The sequence below is a fragment of the Salmo salar genome, chromosome 04 (genome assembly GCF_965601325.2).
Source record: "Salmo salar chromosome 04, fSalSal1, whole genome shotgun sequence".
Lineage (NCBI taxonomy): Eukaryota > Metazoa > Chordata > Actinopteri > Salmoniformes > Salmonidae > Salmo > Salmo salar.
The window spans coordinates 54,660,540-54,675,906 of NC_138294.1; the positions used below are offsets into that span (position 1 = coordinate 54,660,540).

At 41.8% G+C, this 15,367-nt stretch overlaps 1 protein-coding gene across 2 annotated transcripts in view; it reads right to left on the reverse strand.

The window, feature by feature from the left end:
• The window catches only part of LOC100136428 (androgen receptor), a 60,488-nt gene that overhangs the window by 38,060 nt on the left and 7,061 nt on the right, over positions 1-15,367 (reverse strand). For both annotated transcript variants that reach the window (XM_014196827.3, XM_014196828.3), the window contains exon 2: positions 9,609-9,760. In XM_014196827.3, the coding sequence (XP_014052302.3) occupies positions 9,609-9,760 (152 nt within the window). The remainder of the gene's footprint in view (positions 1-9,608; positions 9,761-15,367) is intronic.

Below are 15,367 nucleotides of genomic sequence, written 5' to 3' on the forward strand. Positions count from 1 at the left end.
TAGAGTAGCACATTGAATGAATCAAATCTGTAGTTTTACAGGGCATGGTTTGATGGCATTTATGGGGCTTCCGCTCACATTTCAATAGTGAAAGGAAAATACTAAACCAAACAAATTAATACCTACACTAGGAGTTGGAAGGCAGAATTTATAGCTGGTATTTTATGTTATTTTCATTACAGATTATGGTCAATTAAAGAGAAAATATATTGCATCTGAAACAGTGTGACATCAAAATAATTTTGAAACAGTAATTAACCTGTTAGTTAATTACTGAGTGGTTGTTTTGGACCCAGTACTTCCCCCCCACTCCACCCAGTCTGTCTTACAAAAAAATACAAAACAAAACTTTAAAGCTCTGATTGCTTAGGGCATTTAGCCATTTTGGCACAGTGACTCACTACCAAAACTAGACGCAACTTGTTTTAAGTGGTCAAAATGCGTCCTAATACTATGTAGTGGACAAACTCGAAATGAGACAGGAAATATATTTACATTAATGGATAGGTAGACATCAGCTTTCTCCTCATATATACTTTACATAATTCCTGTAAGATGAAAAATGAATGCATGACAAGTAGCACAAGCCCTGCGCTTTTAAAATGGCTGTGTTCCTATGGGAATTTGCACATGTTTAGAGCACCACCATTAGGTAAAAGATCTGGAGAAAAAAAATTGTCATTTAAAAAAAATCCTTTTATCCTTTTAACTGTAATTGGTGACATATTTTATTTAAAACCTAGACATTTAAATGTGTTATGCCCCAATTGTCCCCATTGGGGGACAAAAATAAAAAAACATATTTCAGGGGGTTTTGGCCTGCTGTATCTCGGTCACAGTTCTTACCTTTCTAACAGTACGAAGCATGTGTTCGGAGGAGTTATAGTTTTTCGAAACCAAAATATATTATGCATCGTTTAGAAAATGCCACCAGAGGGCATCAGTTTAAGAGGTTTTAATGAGATCTAATTGTCAGTAAAGGCCTGATTAGCTTGCCTTGGTAGCTCGTAATGTTTGTGTTAACCTCGTCCCCAGGCTACTGCGCACAGCACATATAAGTCTTGGTTATCAACAATTAAAAGTTGGCCTTAGTGGGAGTGACCACAGAATTCTATATTCGTCATCTTTAATTTTAGCGAATCACACAACTGCGAGGCTCCGTAAACAGAGGTACACAAGGCACGTACGGGAAGGGTTAGGGGGAAGATGTTGTTGGAGATGATTGATTGGTAAATTAAGCCGATTAAGCCAATGCTATTAGACGGGTTGGCTGACAATGTCGGAAGCCGTGCTTTGTGGCCAGAAGCTGTGCTTTGTTAAGATTGTGAACGGTCAGATAGCTAGCAACAAGAAGCTGCCATGTGGGGAATCGTAGGTGGCTCGTTTCAGATAGTTTTATCTTGTTCTTGATACCATGTCTTGTTTTGACTGATTTCATGTCAATGCTAATATGGCAAAAAATACACTAGCTAGTTAACCAATAACTGTAACGATGTAATTGAGAGAAAACCAGTGCTCATTGTGCAAATGTATTGATGTTTTCAATAATCATTTGGAGACTATATACTGAACAAAAATATGAATGCAACTATTTCAAATAGTTAAGGTTCATATAATGAAATCAGTCAATTGAAATGAATTTATTAGGCCCTAAGCTATGGATTTCACATGACTTGGAATACAGATATGCATCTGTTGGTCACAGATACCTTAAAAAAATTAGGGGCAGGATCAGAAAACCAGTCAGTATCTGGTGTGACCACCATTTGCCTCATGCAGCGTGACACATTTTTTAAATATTTTTTTCCCCCTTTATTTATCCAGGTAGGCCAAGTTCTCATTTACAACTGCGACCTGGCCAAGATAAGCAGTGCGACAAAAACAACAACACAAGTTACACATAAACAAACGTACAGTCAATGTCACGCCCTGACCTGAGAGAGCCTTTTTATGTCTCTATTTAGGTTTGGTCAGGGTGTGATTTGGGTGGGCATTCTATGTTCTATGTTCTATTTTCTATGTTTTGTATTTCTTTGTTTTGGCCTGGTATGGCTCTCAATCAGGGACAGCTGTACTTCGTTGTCGCTGATTGAGAGCCATACTTAGGTAGCCCTTTTTCCCACGTGTCCTTGTGGGTAGTTAATTTCTGTTTAGTGTTTTGTTATACCTGACAGAACTGTTTGGCTGTCATTTTCTTGTTTTGTTCAAAGTGTCTCGATTAAAATTAAATATGAGCACTCAACACGCTGCGCCTTGGTCTACTTCTTCAGACAGCCGTGACAGTCAATAACACAATAGAAAAATCTATGTACAGTGTGTGCAAATGTAGAAGAGTAGGGAGGTAAGGCAATAAATAGGCCATAGAGGCAAAATAATTACAATTTAGCATTAACACTGGAGTGATAGATGTGCAGATGATGTGCAAGTAGAGATACTGGGGTGCAAAAGAGCAAGAGGATAAGTAACAAATGGGGATGAGGTAGTTGGGTGTGCTATTTACAGATTGGCTGTGTACAGGTTCACTGATCGGAAAGCTGCTCTGACAGCTGATGCTTAAAGTTAGAGAGAGAGATATAAGACTCTAGCTTCAGTGATTTTTGCAATTCGTTCCAGTCATTGGCAGCAGAGAACTGGAAGGAAAGGCGGCCAAAGGAAGTGTTGGCTTTGGGGATGACCAGTGAAATATACCTGCTGGAGCGCGTGCTATGGGTGGGTGTTGCTATGGTGACCAGTGAGCTGAGATAATCTCCTTCGCAGTTGATAAGGCTGTTGATTATGGCCTGTGGAATGATGTACCACTCCTCCTCAATGCCTGTGCGAAGTTACTGGATATTGGCGGGAATTGGAACACGCTGTTGTACACATCAATCCAGAGCATCCCAAACATGCTCAATGTGCGACATGTCTGGTGAGTATGCAGGCCATGGACGAGCTGGGACATTTTCAGCTTCCAGGAATTGTGTATAGATCATTGTGACATGGGGCCGTGCATTATCATGCTGAAACATGAGGTGATGGTGGCGGATGAATGGGATGACAATGGGCCTCAGGATCTTGTCACAGTATCTCTGCGCATTCAAATTGCCATCGACAAATTGCCATCGTCGTGGTCTGCAACGCCACACACACACAACGCCATACACGTGGTCTGCGGTTGTGAGGCCGGTTGGTACTGCCATCTCTAAAACAACATTGGAGGAGGCTTATAGTAGAGAAATTAATATTGAATTATCTGGCAACAGCTCTGGTGGACATTCCTGCAGTCAGCATGCCAACTGCACACTGTGGCATTGTGTTGTGTTGTGTGACAAAACATTTTAGAGTGACCTTTTATTGCCAGAAGCTTTTTTTTTATTTTCTGAAATTTCTAATGGGGAAATTTGGTGGGATTTTGCTTAAATTCATCAAAAAAGTTAGCTTATAACAGTGAACCTTTTTTGTGGGATACACATTCAATTCTAGATCTTCAAATCAAATTTTATTTGTCACATACACATGGTTAGCAGATGTTAATGCGAGTGTAGCGAAATGCTTGTGCGTCTAGTTCCGACCATGCAGTAATATCTAACAAGTAATCTAACCTAACAATTTCACAAGAACTACCTTATACATACAAGTGTAAAGGAATGAATAAGAATATGTACATAAAAATATATGAATGAGCGATGGCCGAACGGCATAGGCAAGATGCAGTAGATGGTATAGAGTACAGTATATACATATGAGATGAGTAATGTAGGGTATGTAAACATTATATAAAGTGCCATTGTTTAAAGTGGCTAGTGATACATTTATTACATAATTTTTTTTATTATTAAAGTGGCTAGAGATGAGTCAGTATGTTGGCAGCAGCCACTCAATGTTAGTGATGGCTGTTTAAAAGTCTGATAGCCTTGAGATAGAAGCTGTTTTTCAGTCTCTCGGTCCCCGCTTTGATGCACCTGTACTGTTCTCGCCTTCTGGATGATAGCGGGGTGAACACGCAGTGGCTCGGGTGGTTGTTGTCCTTGATGATCTTTTTGGCCTTCCTGTGACATCGGGTGGTGTATGTGTCCTGGAGGGCAGGTAGTTTGCCCCCGGTGATGCATTGTGCAGACCTCACTACCCTCTGGAGAGCCTTACGGTTGTGGGCGGAGCAGTTGCCGTACCAGGCGGTGATACAGCCCGACAGGATGCTCTCGATTGTGCATCTGTAAAAGTTTGAGTGTTTTTGGTGAGAAGCCAAATTTCTTCAGCCTCCTGAGGTTGAAGAGGCGCTGCTGCGCCTTCTTCACCACGCTGTCTGTGTGGGTGGACCATTTCAGTTTGTCTGTGATGTGTACGCCAAGGAACTTAACTTTCCACCTTCTCCACTACTGTCCCGTCGATGTGGATGGGGCTGCTCCCTCTGCTGTTTCCTGAAGTCCACGATCATCTCCTTTGTTTTGTTGACATTGAGTGTGAGGTTATTTTCCTGACACCACATTCCGAGGGCCCTCACCTCCTCCCTGTAGGCCGTCTCGTCGTTGTTGGTAATCAAGCCTACCACTGTAGTGTCGTCTGAAAAGTTGATGATTGAGTTGGAGGCGTGCATGGCCACACAGTCATGGGTGAACAGGGAGTACAGGAGAGGGCTGAGAACGCACCCTTGTGGGGCCCCAGTGTTGAGGATCAGCGGGGAGATGTTGTTACCTACCCTCACCACCTGGGGGCGGCCCGTCAGGAAGTCCAAGACCCAGTTGCACAGGGCGGGGTCGAGACCCAAGGTCTCAAGCTTAATGACGAGTTTGGAGGGTACTATGGTGGTAAATGCTGAGCTGTAGTCGATGAACAGCATTCTTACATAGGTATTCCTCTTGTCCAGATGGGTTAGGGCAATGTGCAGTGTGATTGCGATTGCGATTGTGTCGTCTGTGGACCTATTGGGGCGGTAAGCAAATTGGAGTGGGTCTAGGGTGTCAGGTAGGGTGGAGGTGATATGGTCCTTGACTAGTCTCTCAAAGCACTTCATGATGACGGAAGTGAGTGCTCCGGGGCGATAGTCATTTAGCTCAGTTACCTTCGCTTTCTTGGGAACAGAAACAATGGTGGCCCTCTTGAAGCATGTGGGAACAGCAGACTGGGATAAGGATTGATTGAATATGTCCGTAAACACACCAGCCAGCTGGTCTGCGCATGCTCTGAGGACGCGACTGGGGATGCCGTCTGGGCCAGCAGCCTTGCGAGGGTTAACACGTTTAAATGTTTTACTCACGTTGGCTGCAGTGAAGGAGAGCCCGCAGGTTTTGGTAGCGGGCCGTGTCAGTGGTACTGTGTTGTCCTCAAAGCGAGCAAGGAAGTTGTTTAGTTTGTCTGGGAGCAAGACATCATGGTCTACGACGGGGCTGGTTTTCTTTTTGTAGTCCATGATTGACTGTAGACCCTGCCACATACCTCTCGTGTCTGAGCCGTTGAATTGCGACTCTACTTTGTCTCTATACTTGTTTGATTGCCTTGCGGAGGGAATAGCTACACTGTTTGTATTCGGTCATGTTTCCGGTCACCTTGCCCTGATTAAAAGCAGTGGTTCTCACTTTCAGTTTTGCGCAAATGCCGCCATCAATCCACGGTTTCTGGCTGGGGAATGTTTTATTAAACGCTGTGGTACAACATCAATGATGCATTTGCTAATAAACTCGCTCACCGAATCAGCGTATTCATCAATTTTATTGTCCGACGCTATGCAGAACATATCCCAGTCCACGTGAACGAAGCAATCTTGAAGCGTGGAATCCGATTGGTCGGACCAGCATTGAACAGACCTGAGCACAGGCGCTTCCTGTTTTAGTTTCTGTCTATAGGCTGGGAGCAACAAAATGGAGTCGTGGTCAGCTTTTCCGAAAGGGCGGCGGGGGAGGGCTTTATATGCGTCGCGGAAGTTAGAATAACAATGATCCAGGGTTTTGCCAGCACGGGTCACGCATTTGATATGCTGATAACATTTAGGGAGCCTTGTTTTCAGATTAGCCTTGTTAAAATCCCCAGCAACAATAAATGCAGCCTCAGGGTATGTGGTTTCCAGTTTACATAGAGTCAAATGAAATTCTTTCAGGACCGTCGATGTGTCTGCTTGGGGCGGGATATACACTACTGTGATTATGATCGAAGAGAATTCTCTTGGTAGATAATGCGGTCGGCATTTGATTGTAAGGAATTCTAGGTCAGGTGAACAAAAGGACTTGAGTTCCTGTATGTTGTTTTGATCATACCACATCTCGTTAATCATAAGGCATACACCCCCGCCCTTCTTCTTACTAGAGAGATGTTTGTTTCTGTCGGCGCGATGCGTGAAGAAGCCAGGTGGCTGTACCGACTCTGATGACGTATCCCGAGTGAGCCATGTATCCGTGAAACAAAGAACGTTCCAATCTCTGATGTCTCTCTGGAAGGCAACCCTTTCTTGGATTTCATCTACCTTGTCAAGAGACTGGACATTGGCGAGTAGTATGCTCGGGAGCAGTGCGCGATGTGCATATTTTGGTTAAACTATCCCCAATTCAATGGAATTGCAACCCTCTGCATGCACAGTGCATTCTTCCATCACATGTGAAGTGCACTCTTCCATCACATGTACAGCCGATTCTCAAGATCTTGCACACTAATGAGATGCTATTGAGCCCACACTGTCTGAGCCAAGGACTACATGCTTTCTGGTAAGTTTTGATTACAATACTGGGTGGGGTGAATATATTTTATCTGACATACATTATTTTTTTGTTAACTAGTAAATAGTAGCCTACAGCAAAGTGTGTTTAAATAATTTCTAACTTGTTAACAATTTCTGCTAGTTAGTTTTTGCTACCATGTGGGTTTTAGCTTGCTTGAGCCTGCTAACTGAAGAGTGTTAATTCCCCTGTTTCCATACATGTTTAATTTTATAACATTTACCTTACTAAAGGGTTGTTTAATCTAACTGCTTAACTATTTATCTGTATTTATGAATCAGACAGCTTATCGATAGCAACAGCTCATGGTCCTCCTGGAATCAGAAGTTTTTTTGACTCAATGGAGGAACGTAGTCAGAGAAATGCTGATGAATGTCTTGCTCGAGCTGTGTATGCAACTGTATCTACTCATTTGCTGGATGCAGAGTTCAACAGAGTTCAAGTGAAGGTCAAGCAAATCATAGAGAAAGCAGACTGTATTGCAATCATCTCTGATGGGTGGTTGAATGTTCGTGGGCAAGGAATAATTTACTACATCTCAACCCCTCAACCAGTATTCTACAAGAGCACAGACACAAGGGACAACAGACACACCGGTCTCTACATTGCAGATGAGCTGAAGGCAGTCATCAATCACCTTGGACCACAGACGGTATTTGCACTGATGACAGACAATGCTGCGAACATGAAGGCTGCTTGGTCTAAAGTGGAGGAGTCCTACCCTCACATCACACCCATTGGCTGTGCTGCTCATGCATTGAATCTGCTCCTCAAGGACACCATGGCACTGAAAACAATGGATACACTCTACAAGAGAGGCAAGGAAATGGTTAGGTATGTGAAGGGTCATCAAGTTATAGCAGAACTCTACCTCACCAAGCAAAGTGAGAAGAATAAGAGCACCACATTGAAGCTGCCCAGCAACACCCGTTGGGGTGGTGTTGTCATCATGTTTGACAGTCTCCTGGAGGGGAAGGAGTCTCTCCAAGAAATGGCCAAATCACAGTCTGCCGATATAGACAGCCCCATCAAGAGGATCCTCCTGGATGATGTATTTTGGGAGAGAGTGGTAAGCAGCCTGAAACCTATAGCAGTAGCCATTGCACGGATTGAGGGAGACAATGCCATCCTGTCTGATGTTCAGACTGCTTGCAAATGTAAGAGAAGAAATCCGTACTGCCCTGTCCACTTCACTGTTGCTCCAAGCAGAGGAAACTGCAGTTCTAAAATACATCAAAAAGCATGAAGACTTCTGTCTGAAGCCCATACACGCCACAGCGTACATGTTGGACCCCAAGTATGCTGGCAAGAGCACTCTGTCTGGTGCAGAGATCAACAAGCCCTATGGTGTCATCACTACTGTGTCTCGTCACCTTGGCCTGGATGAGGGCAAGGTTCTTGGCAGTCTGGCGAAGTATAATTCCAAGCAAGTGCTTTGTGATGGAGATGCAATATGGCAGTCGGGCCAACATATCTCATCAACCACCTGGTGGAAGGGACTTTGTGGATCGCTTTTTGAGCCTGACAACGAGCCATCCACAACAAGGTTGGAAAGTGACAGTGAAGATGAGGCCTCAGAGTCTGATGTTCAAGAAGTGGACATTAAGGAGGTCCAGGGAGAAGACATGGAAGCCTGAGAGAAAGACAACCAAAACTTCAGTTTCTAGACTATCATTTTACAGATGTATGTTGAAAACGTTTTTGGGAGATGCGAGAGATCATTGGGGATCATTCAATATTCCCTTTCTTTTGTTGTTCAGTGAAATCATCCCATGTGAAGAATAAACTCATTTAATTAAAGTTCAATTCGTAATTAAATAGTTTTTTTTATTCTATTGGAGGGATTTAATAATTTGCAATTATGTCTACTTATGATAAGGTAAAAGGTTTATGTTTCTGTCTCCATATGATATGGTAAATATATCCAATGCATAAAACATCTACATTTAAATGGTATTCATATTCATTTGCAAATATTTCCATTAATTCCCATATATTCCCACTGAAAGTTTCCACCTCTGAATATTCCCCAAAATGTGCAACCCTAGTAATGATCATGCTATTTAATCAGCTTCTTGATATGCCACACCTGTCAGATGGATGGATTATTTTGGCAATGGAGAAATGCTCACTAAAAGGGACCTAAACAAATTTGTGCACCAAATTTGAGAGAAATAAGCTTTTTGTGCATATGGAACATTTCTGGGATCTTTTACTTCAGCTCATGGAACATGGAACCAACACTTTACATGTTGCGTTCATATTTTTGTTCAGTGTAATTTACATGTTGTCAACAATCTAAGCCAACCCTGTCTGTTTTGCCCCGCAGTTGCGCAAACGTCGGTTTTGTTGCTAAACAACCAACCCATGTATGCGCTGGGAGTTTCTGGTGATTGTTTTTTATTGATATGTGTCAGGTCTTGTAGAAACTATGTTATGTGCGTGACTGTAATTGCATTTGAAGTGGGAAAAGTAGTATACCGATGTCAGGGCAGATATCTGAATATTCGATTAGCTGTGCCCATCCCTGCTCATAATCATGAGCTTTTCTCAGAAACAGGATTTCATATGTCATATGACTCACAGGTTGATTCACTGAAAAAATGTAATGACTTTCCATATGAGGATTTCCCAGATGGGAAGACTAGGATGAATGTAACTTCTGGCAATTTTGTAAAAAATGTACATAGATTGGTTTTGACCTATTCCAAATAAACCATGTCAATACTATGGACCTTGGGTATTTTCCTTTGAAATACATAGAGATTAAGAACAATTTTTCTTATGGCATCATTATATCTAATACATTATTTCCAAAAAGCATGAGAGGTGGATCTGGTTTATGGACCCCATTTCCACCATTGATGCTCTGCTCTTTCTTCTGTGTGGAGAGGTGCAATGGCATATTACTTTATCAAGTCTTACCTTCTGCAGCTCTCTTGAAGAACACTTTGCAGCTGCCACAGGTTAGCGCTCCATAGTGGCAGCCAGATGCTTCATCTGCACAGATCAGACAGGTCCTCTGGGGCGGGAAGAAGAACTCCATGGGGAACATGTGGTCTCTGCCACCGTCAAACCTTTAGGAACATATTAAAGGCTTTTAGAAACATCACAAACAAACACACAAACAGTACAGAATTACTCAACAGCATCATTCAATAAGTACGTGTTCCTATTACCCTCTGCTTCTCTCTTTTGCCACTACATACACTCTGATAAGCTGTTTCCTGACATTTTAACAGAAGTGACCATAACCCAATGCTTGAAGCCTGTAATGTTTCCTTCAGGGGTGAAACCATTGAGAATGGACTAATGGAATATTCAAATGAATCAAAACTACAATAGTGTAACAGCAGAGGTTGATTGTCATGATATGACAAATTGACAAGCACAGAACAATTGCTAACATTATGAAGGGCACGTCGCTTAAGCAAGTTGTTCTTTTGCTAAAAATAAACATGGTGATATACACTGACTGTACAAAACACATACATTCCATGACATAGATTGACTAGGTGAATACAGGTGAAAGCTATGATCCCTTATTTATGTCACTTGTTAAATCCACTTCAATCAGTGTAGATGAAGGGGAGGAGACAGGTTAAAGAAAGATTTTAAGCCTTGAGACAATTGAGACATGGATTGTGTATGTGTGCCATTCAGAGGGTGAATGGGCAAAACAAAATATTTAAGCGTCTTTGAACTGGGTATGGTAGTAGGTGCCAAGCGCACAGGTTTGATTGATTCACACTCAACTTTCTCATGTGTATCAAGAATGGTCCACCACCCAAAGGACATCCAGCCAACTTGACACAACTGTGGGAAGCATTGGAGTCAACATGGGTCAGCATCCCTATGGAATGCTTCTGATACCTTGTAAAGTCCATGCCCCAACAAATTGAGGCTGTTCTGAGGGCAAAAGGGGGGGGGGGGGTGCAACTCAATATTAAGAAAGTGTTCCTAATGTTTGGTATCTCAGTGCATACGCCACTGACACTTAACACCCCACACAAAAGCTGACACCCAATCTGGACCATGGTCCCTGATCAAAATTAAACGCGATTGCCTCTGGCTGGCATTCTATACGACTCCTCACATTGAGGCCTTATGTGCAATACTACTGCCATCAAGTGTATACCCTATTTGTGTGGTTCTTTAGAAATAGTGAAAGTTCATTTGATTCACAGATCCAGATTATTTAAGCATTTTCACTTTTCTCCCTCAGATTCACAGTTTCTGAGTGAGATCCTCATCGGGTGAACCAGACTGGGTAAGAATTTATCTGATTAGAGCTGGGCAGAGGGTGTGATGACTTGAGAGTGTGGGAAAGGTGTGAACAGCAGTGCCAGGGCCAAGGGGGGCAAGAGGGGTGCTCTACTGCAGCTGTTAGCACAGGAAGAGATTGGACAGTGTGTACAGACATAACTATACCTCAATGACGTATAGCGTTAGGTGTCAAGGCTCTATGTAAAAAACACAAGGACAAATCTTATAACCAAGCAGCAAAACAGTCCTCTACAGTATCAGCAGTAGGCTAAATGCCCACTGGCTCTTCGGCAGAATCTAGGGCCAGAAAGGCCAGCTGTTAGAGAATAAAGCACAAAGCTCAGTTTCAGTGCCTTAATATGATGAGTATAATTCTGTTCTGGTGACCTGGTCTGATGTTACTGGGAGATTGAAGTAATTCAGTGTTTCCCATATATTCACGCACCACCAACTATATATTTTTAAATAATATAATCTTTGAGAACTAGAACTCACCCAAATAAAAGCTAGAAACTAAGGGAGAATTGAACATTCTAAAAATAATGTATTTAAGAGTATTTTTGTCATGGCTGGATTACTGACGTGGCACACAGGGCACATGCCCAGGGGCCCTGATTGGGGTCCCGATTGGTTTTGTTATACTATTTGAGCATAAGAACATAGAATTAGCCACAGCAAAATGCATAGGATTGCATGAAATTAGTTTTCCTGGAAATTAGCCACACACACCCCTTCGTGATCATTGACAAAACTAGGGGTAATACTGGTTAATTAATCCATAGATATTGAGATTGACTGATCTGGTTAATCATAAATCAGTAATAAATGTAGGTACTTCAAATGTGTGATGAAATTATTAATGCAATCAATGCAAGGATATAAATGTTACTCTATGCTGCTCTTATCCACTTTAGCTATAAACCTTTAAGGAAATAATTGGAAATGTTGGAAATCCAAAATGAGGATATGTGATGATGATAATACTTCTGAACCTTAATACGTTGATGGCATATCCTGTGGATGTCAACATGGCGTAAGAATATGAATGTAAACTGGGGCATGGCATGGCAAGGCAGAACGGAAAAGATTAGAAAAGTGGAATTTCTTTCACCCAGACTGGTTCTGACAATTTTGACAACTCAGAAAAATCTCCACATATAAATTGTATTGTTAAAATCATTGAGGATAACAAACAAGAAACCAAACAAAAAGTCCAACTTTTATATTGTATTGTATTCCTTCAGAAATTACTGTTCACTCTGTCACAGACCTGCCATGTACCCACAGAATTCCACTGAATCAAAGCAGTATATTCTTGCAGATGTTCTTTGTACCCACCCCATCTAACCCAGACATCTAACATTTCCCCCGATGAAATGTAGCATAGGTGAATGACTACTCAACATGAGCAAAATAAGCTATTCTGTATTTTATGTAAGCTTATTGGCTGGAGTAGAGGAAGGCTGATATGAAGAATGTAGCCTATAAGCCAATTGGAGCTACTGTAATAGCCATATGGTTTGTAAGTTCCAGATCTGATATAAATCTTGCATCATAACACTTAGACATTTCAGACTGTGGAATCCAGATAATACACTGTGGGTGGTGTGTGACTGACATATGAATTGTCATTAGCACAGCACTTGCACGCTTAAGGTGCAATTTGGAGAGTAATTTAGAATCTCAGGTAAATTCACCATGAGTGGATCGGATGGTTAGGTCATCGCCATCAGCAGTGGCCTACTGACCATTAGGTCATCCAGCCCTTTGTTCTCAAAAAGAGCACCCCCCCCACCCCCCCACCCCACACACACACAAACAAGGGTAGGAAAACAGACACCCATCTCAAATGACTAAACATATTCAAAACAACCTTTCACAGACAAAAAAGCCCATTGCATTGCAGGCCGCCACTCGCTTGTATTGGAGTGTATAAAAACAATGCCATAATGATTTTGAATAGTTTTGTTCTTAGTTTTGAATAGTGAATGTAGGAATTATGCACTGAGTGTACAAAACATTAAGAACACATATTGAGTTGCACCCCACATTTTGCCCTCAGAACAGCCTCAATTCGTCTGGGCATGGACTCTACAAGGTGTCAAAAGCATTGTTGACTCCAAAGCCTCCCACCTGTCTTCTCCCCTTCATCTATATTCATTGAAGTGGATTTAACAGGTGACATAAATAAGGGATCATAGCTTCACCTGGACTCACCTGGTCAGTCTATGTCATGGAAAGAACAGGTGTTGTAGTTATTTTTCAATATAACTACAAACTCAAACCCTCACCCTGAAATGTTAAGTAAATATGGTCAATGTAATGTGGTGGTAACCATTTGTATTGTTATTTTAAACCTGAAACATACAGTGTAAAGAATTATACTGCCTGTGTGATATTGGGTGGAAACACGGTTGGCTGCTATAATGTGGAAAATGTAGAACAACTTCATCTTTATTAATAGTGAAAAATATACAAATAGGCATGGTGATGACAGCTTAAGGTAAGTAGCAGCCCAAAAATACAAGTGTTAGGTGCCAGTGACTGCTGAGTAAGGCAAACATCTATTTTCACACCAAACAGAGCATAATTTCTGCAACAGAAATGGACAACTTAATTGACCCTTTGCCTAACAAGCCTTTTTGAGGTCTATCTTGTTTTTCAACACTTCCATGTTCCTATTTACTCACTGTACTGACCTTTTTGGAACTACAGTATATATTCTCAATTGAGAATATACATTATATATCTTATTACTGGCCAATTTGAACATTTACAGTGCCTATAGAAAGTCTATATCTTTAACTTTTTTAACATTTTGTTGTGTTACAAAGTGGGATTGAAATAGATTTAATTGTAATTTTTGTGTCATTGATCCACACAAAATACTCTAATGTCAAAGTGAAACAAAATATATACAAATTAAATAACTACCATATAGTCGCTGCATAAGTATTCATCCCCTTTGTTGAGGCAAGCCTAAAAGATTTCAGAAGTCAAATTTGGCTTAACAAAGGATATTTTGTTATATATCAACTTATATTGAATGACTGCCCCTTCCTCTGTTCCACGTACTGTACATAAAATATCTGTAAGGTCCCTCAGTCAAGTATTGCATTTCAAGCACAGATTCAACTAAAAAGACCAGGGAGCTTTTTAAAGCCACATAAAGAAGGACAGTGATTGGTAGATGGGTAAAAACAACAAATCAGACATTGAATATCTCTTTAAGCATGGTCAAGTAAAAAATGATGCTGTGGATGATGTATATGGATGGACGATGTATCAAACCACCCAGAAACATCAGAGATGCAGTCTTCCTTCTGAACGGAGCTAAAGGACAGGACGGAGACTGCTTAAAGATGTCACCATGAGGCAATAGGTGATTTTAAAACAGCGACAGAGTTCAATGGCTGTGATGGGTGGATCAACAACATTGTCGTGACTCCACAATAATGGCCTAAATGACAGAGTGAAAAGATGAATACAAATATGCAGAATAAAAAAATTCCAAAACATGCAACAAGGCACTAAACTAATATTGCAACAAACAAAAAAATCGGCAGAGAAATACACTTTTTGGCTTCAATGCCAAGCCTTATGTTTGGGGCAAATCCAACACAACACCTCACAGAGTAAGTGCCTCCTTATTTTCAGCATGGTGGTGGCTCCATCATGGTAATGGTATGCTTGACATGTGCAAAGACTGAGGGGTTTTTCAGGATGAAAAGAAACGGACTGGAGCTAAGTACAGGCAAAATGCTAGAGGAATCCTAACCTGATTCAGTCCGCTTTACACCAGACACTGGGAGAGGAATTCCTCTTTCAGCAGGATCAAACAGCAATTTCTGCAGGAGCTGATTGTGGACTATAGGGAAAGGAAGGCCGAACAGGCCCCAATTAACATCTACGGCGCTGAAGTGGAGCGGGTGGAGAGTTTCAAGTTCCTTGGTGTCCACATCACCAACAAACTATCATGGTCCAAACACACCAAGACAGTTGTGAAGAGCGCACGACAACTCCTTTTCCCCTTCAGGAGACTGAAAAGACTTGGCATGAGTCCCCAGATCCTCAAAGTTCTACAGCTGCACCGTTGAGAGCATCCTGACCGGTTGCATCACTGCCTGGTATGGCAACTGCTAATGGCAACCGTAAGGCGCTATAAAGGGTAATGCGTACGGCCCAGTACATCACTGGGGCCAAGCTTCCTGACATCCAGGACCTATATACTAGGCGGTGTCAGAGGAAGGCCCAAAAATTGTCAAAGACTCCAGTCACCAAAGTCATAGACTGACGCCGAAGCCATAAGACTGCAGAACAATTAATCAAAATGGCCAACCGAACCGAAAGTTTGATTTGATAATAACCTACAACACAAAGCCAAATCGACACTGGAGTTGCTTACCAAGAAGAGAGTG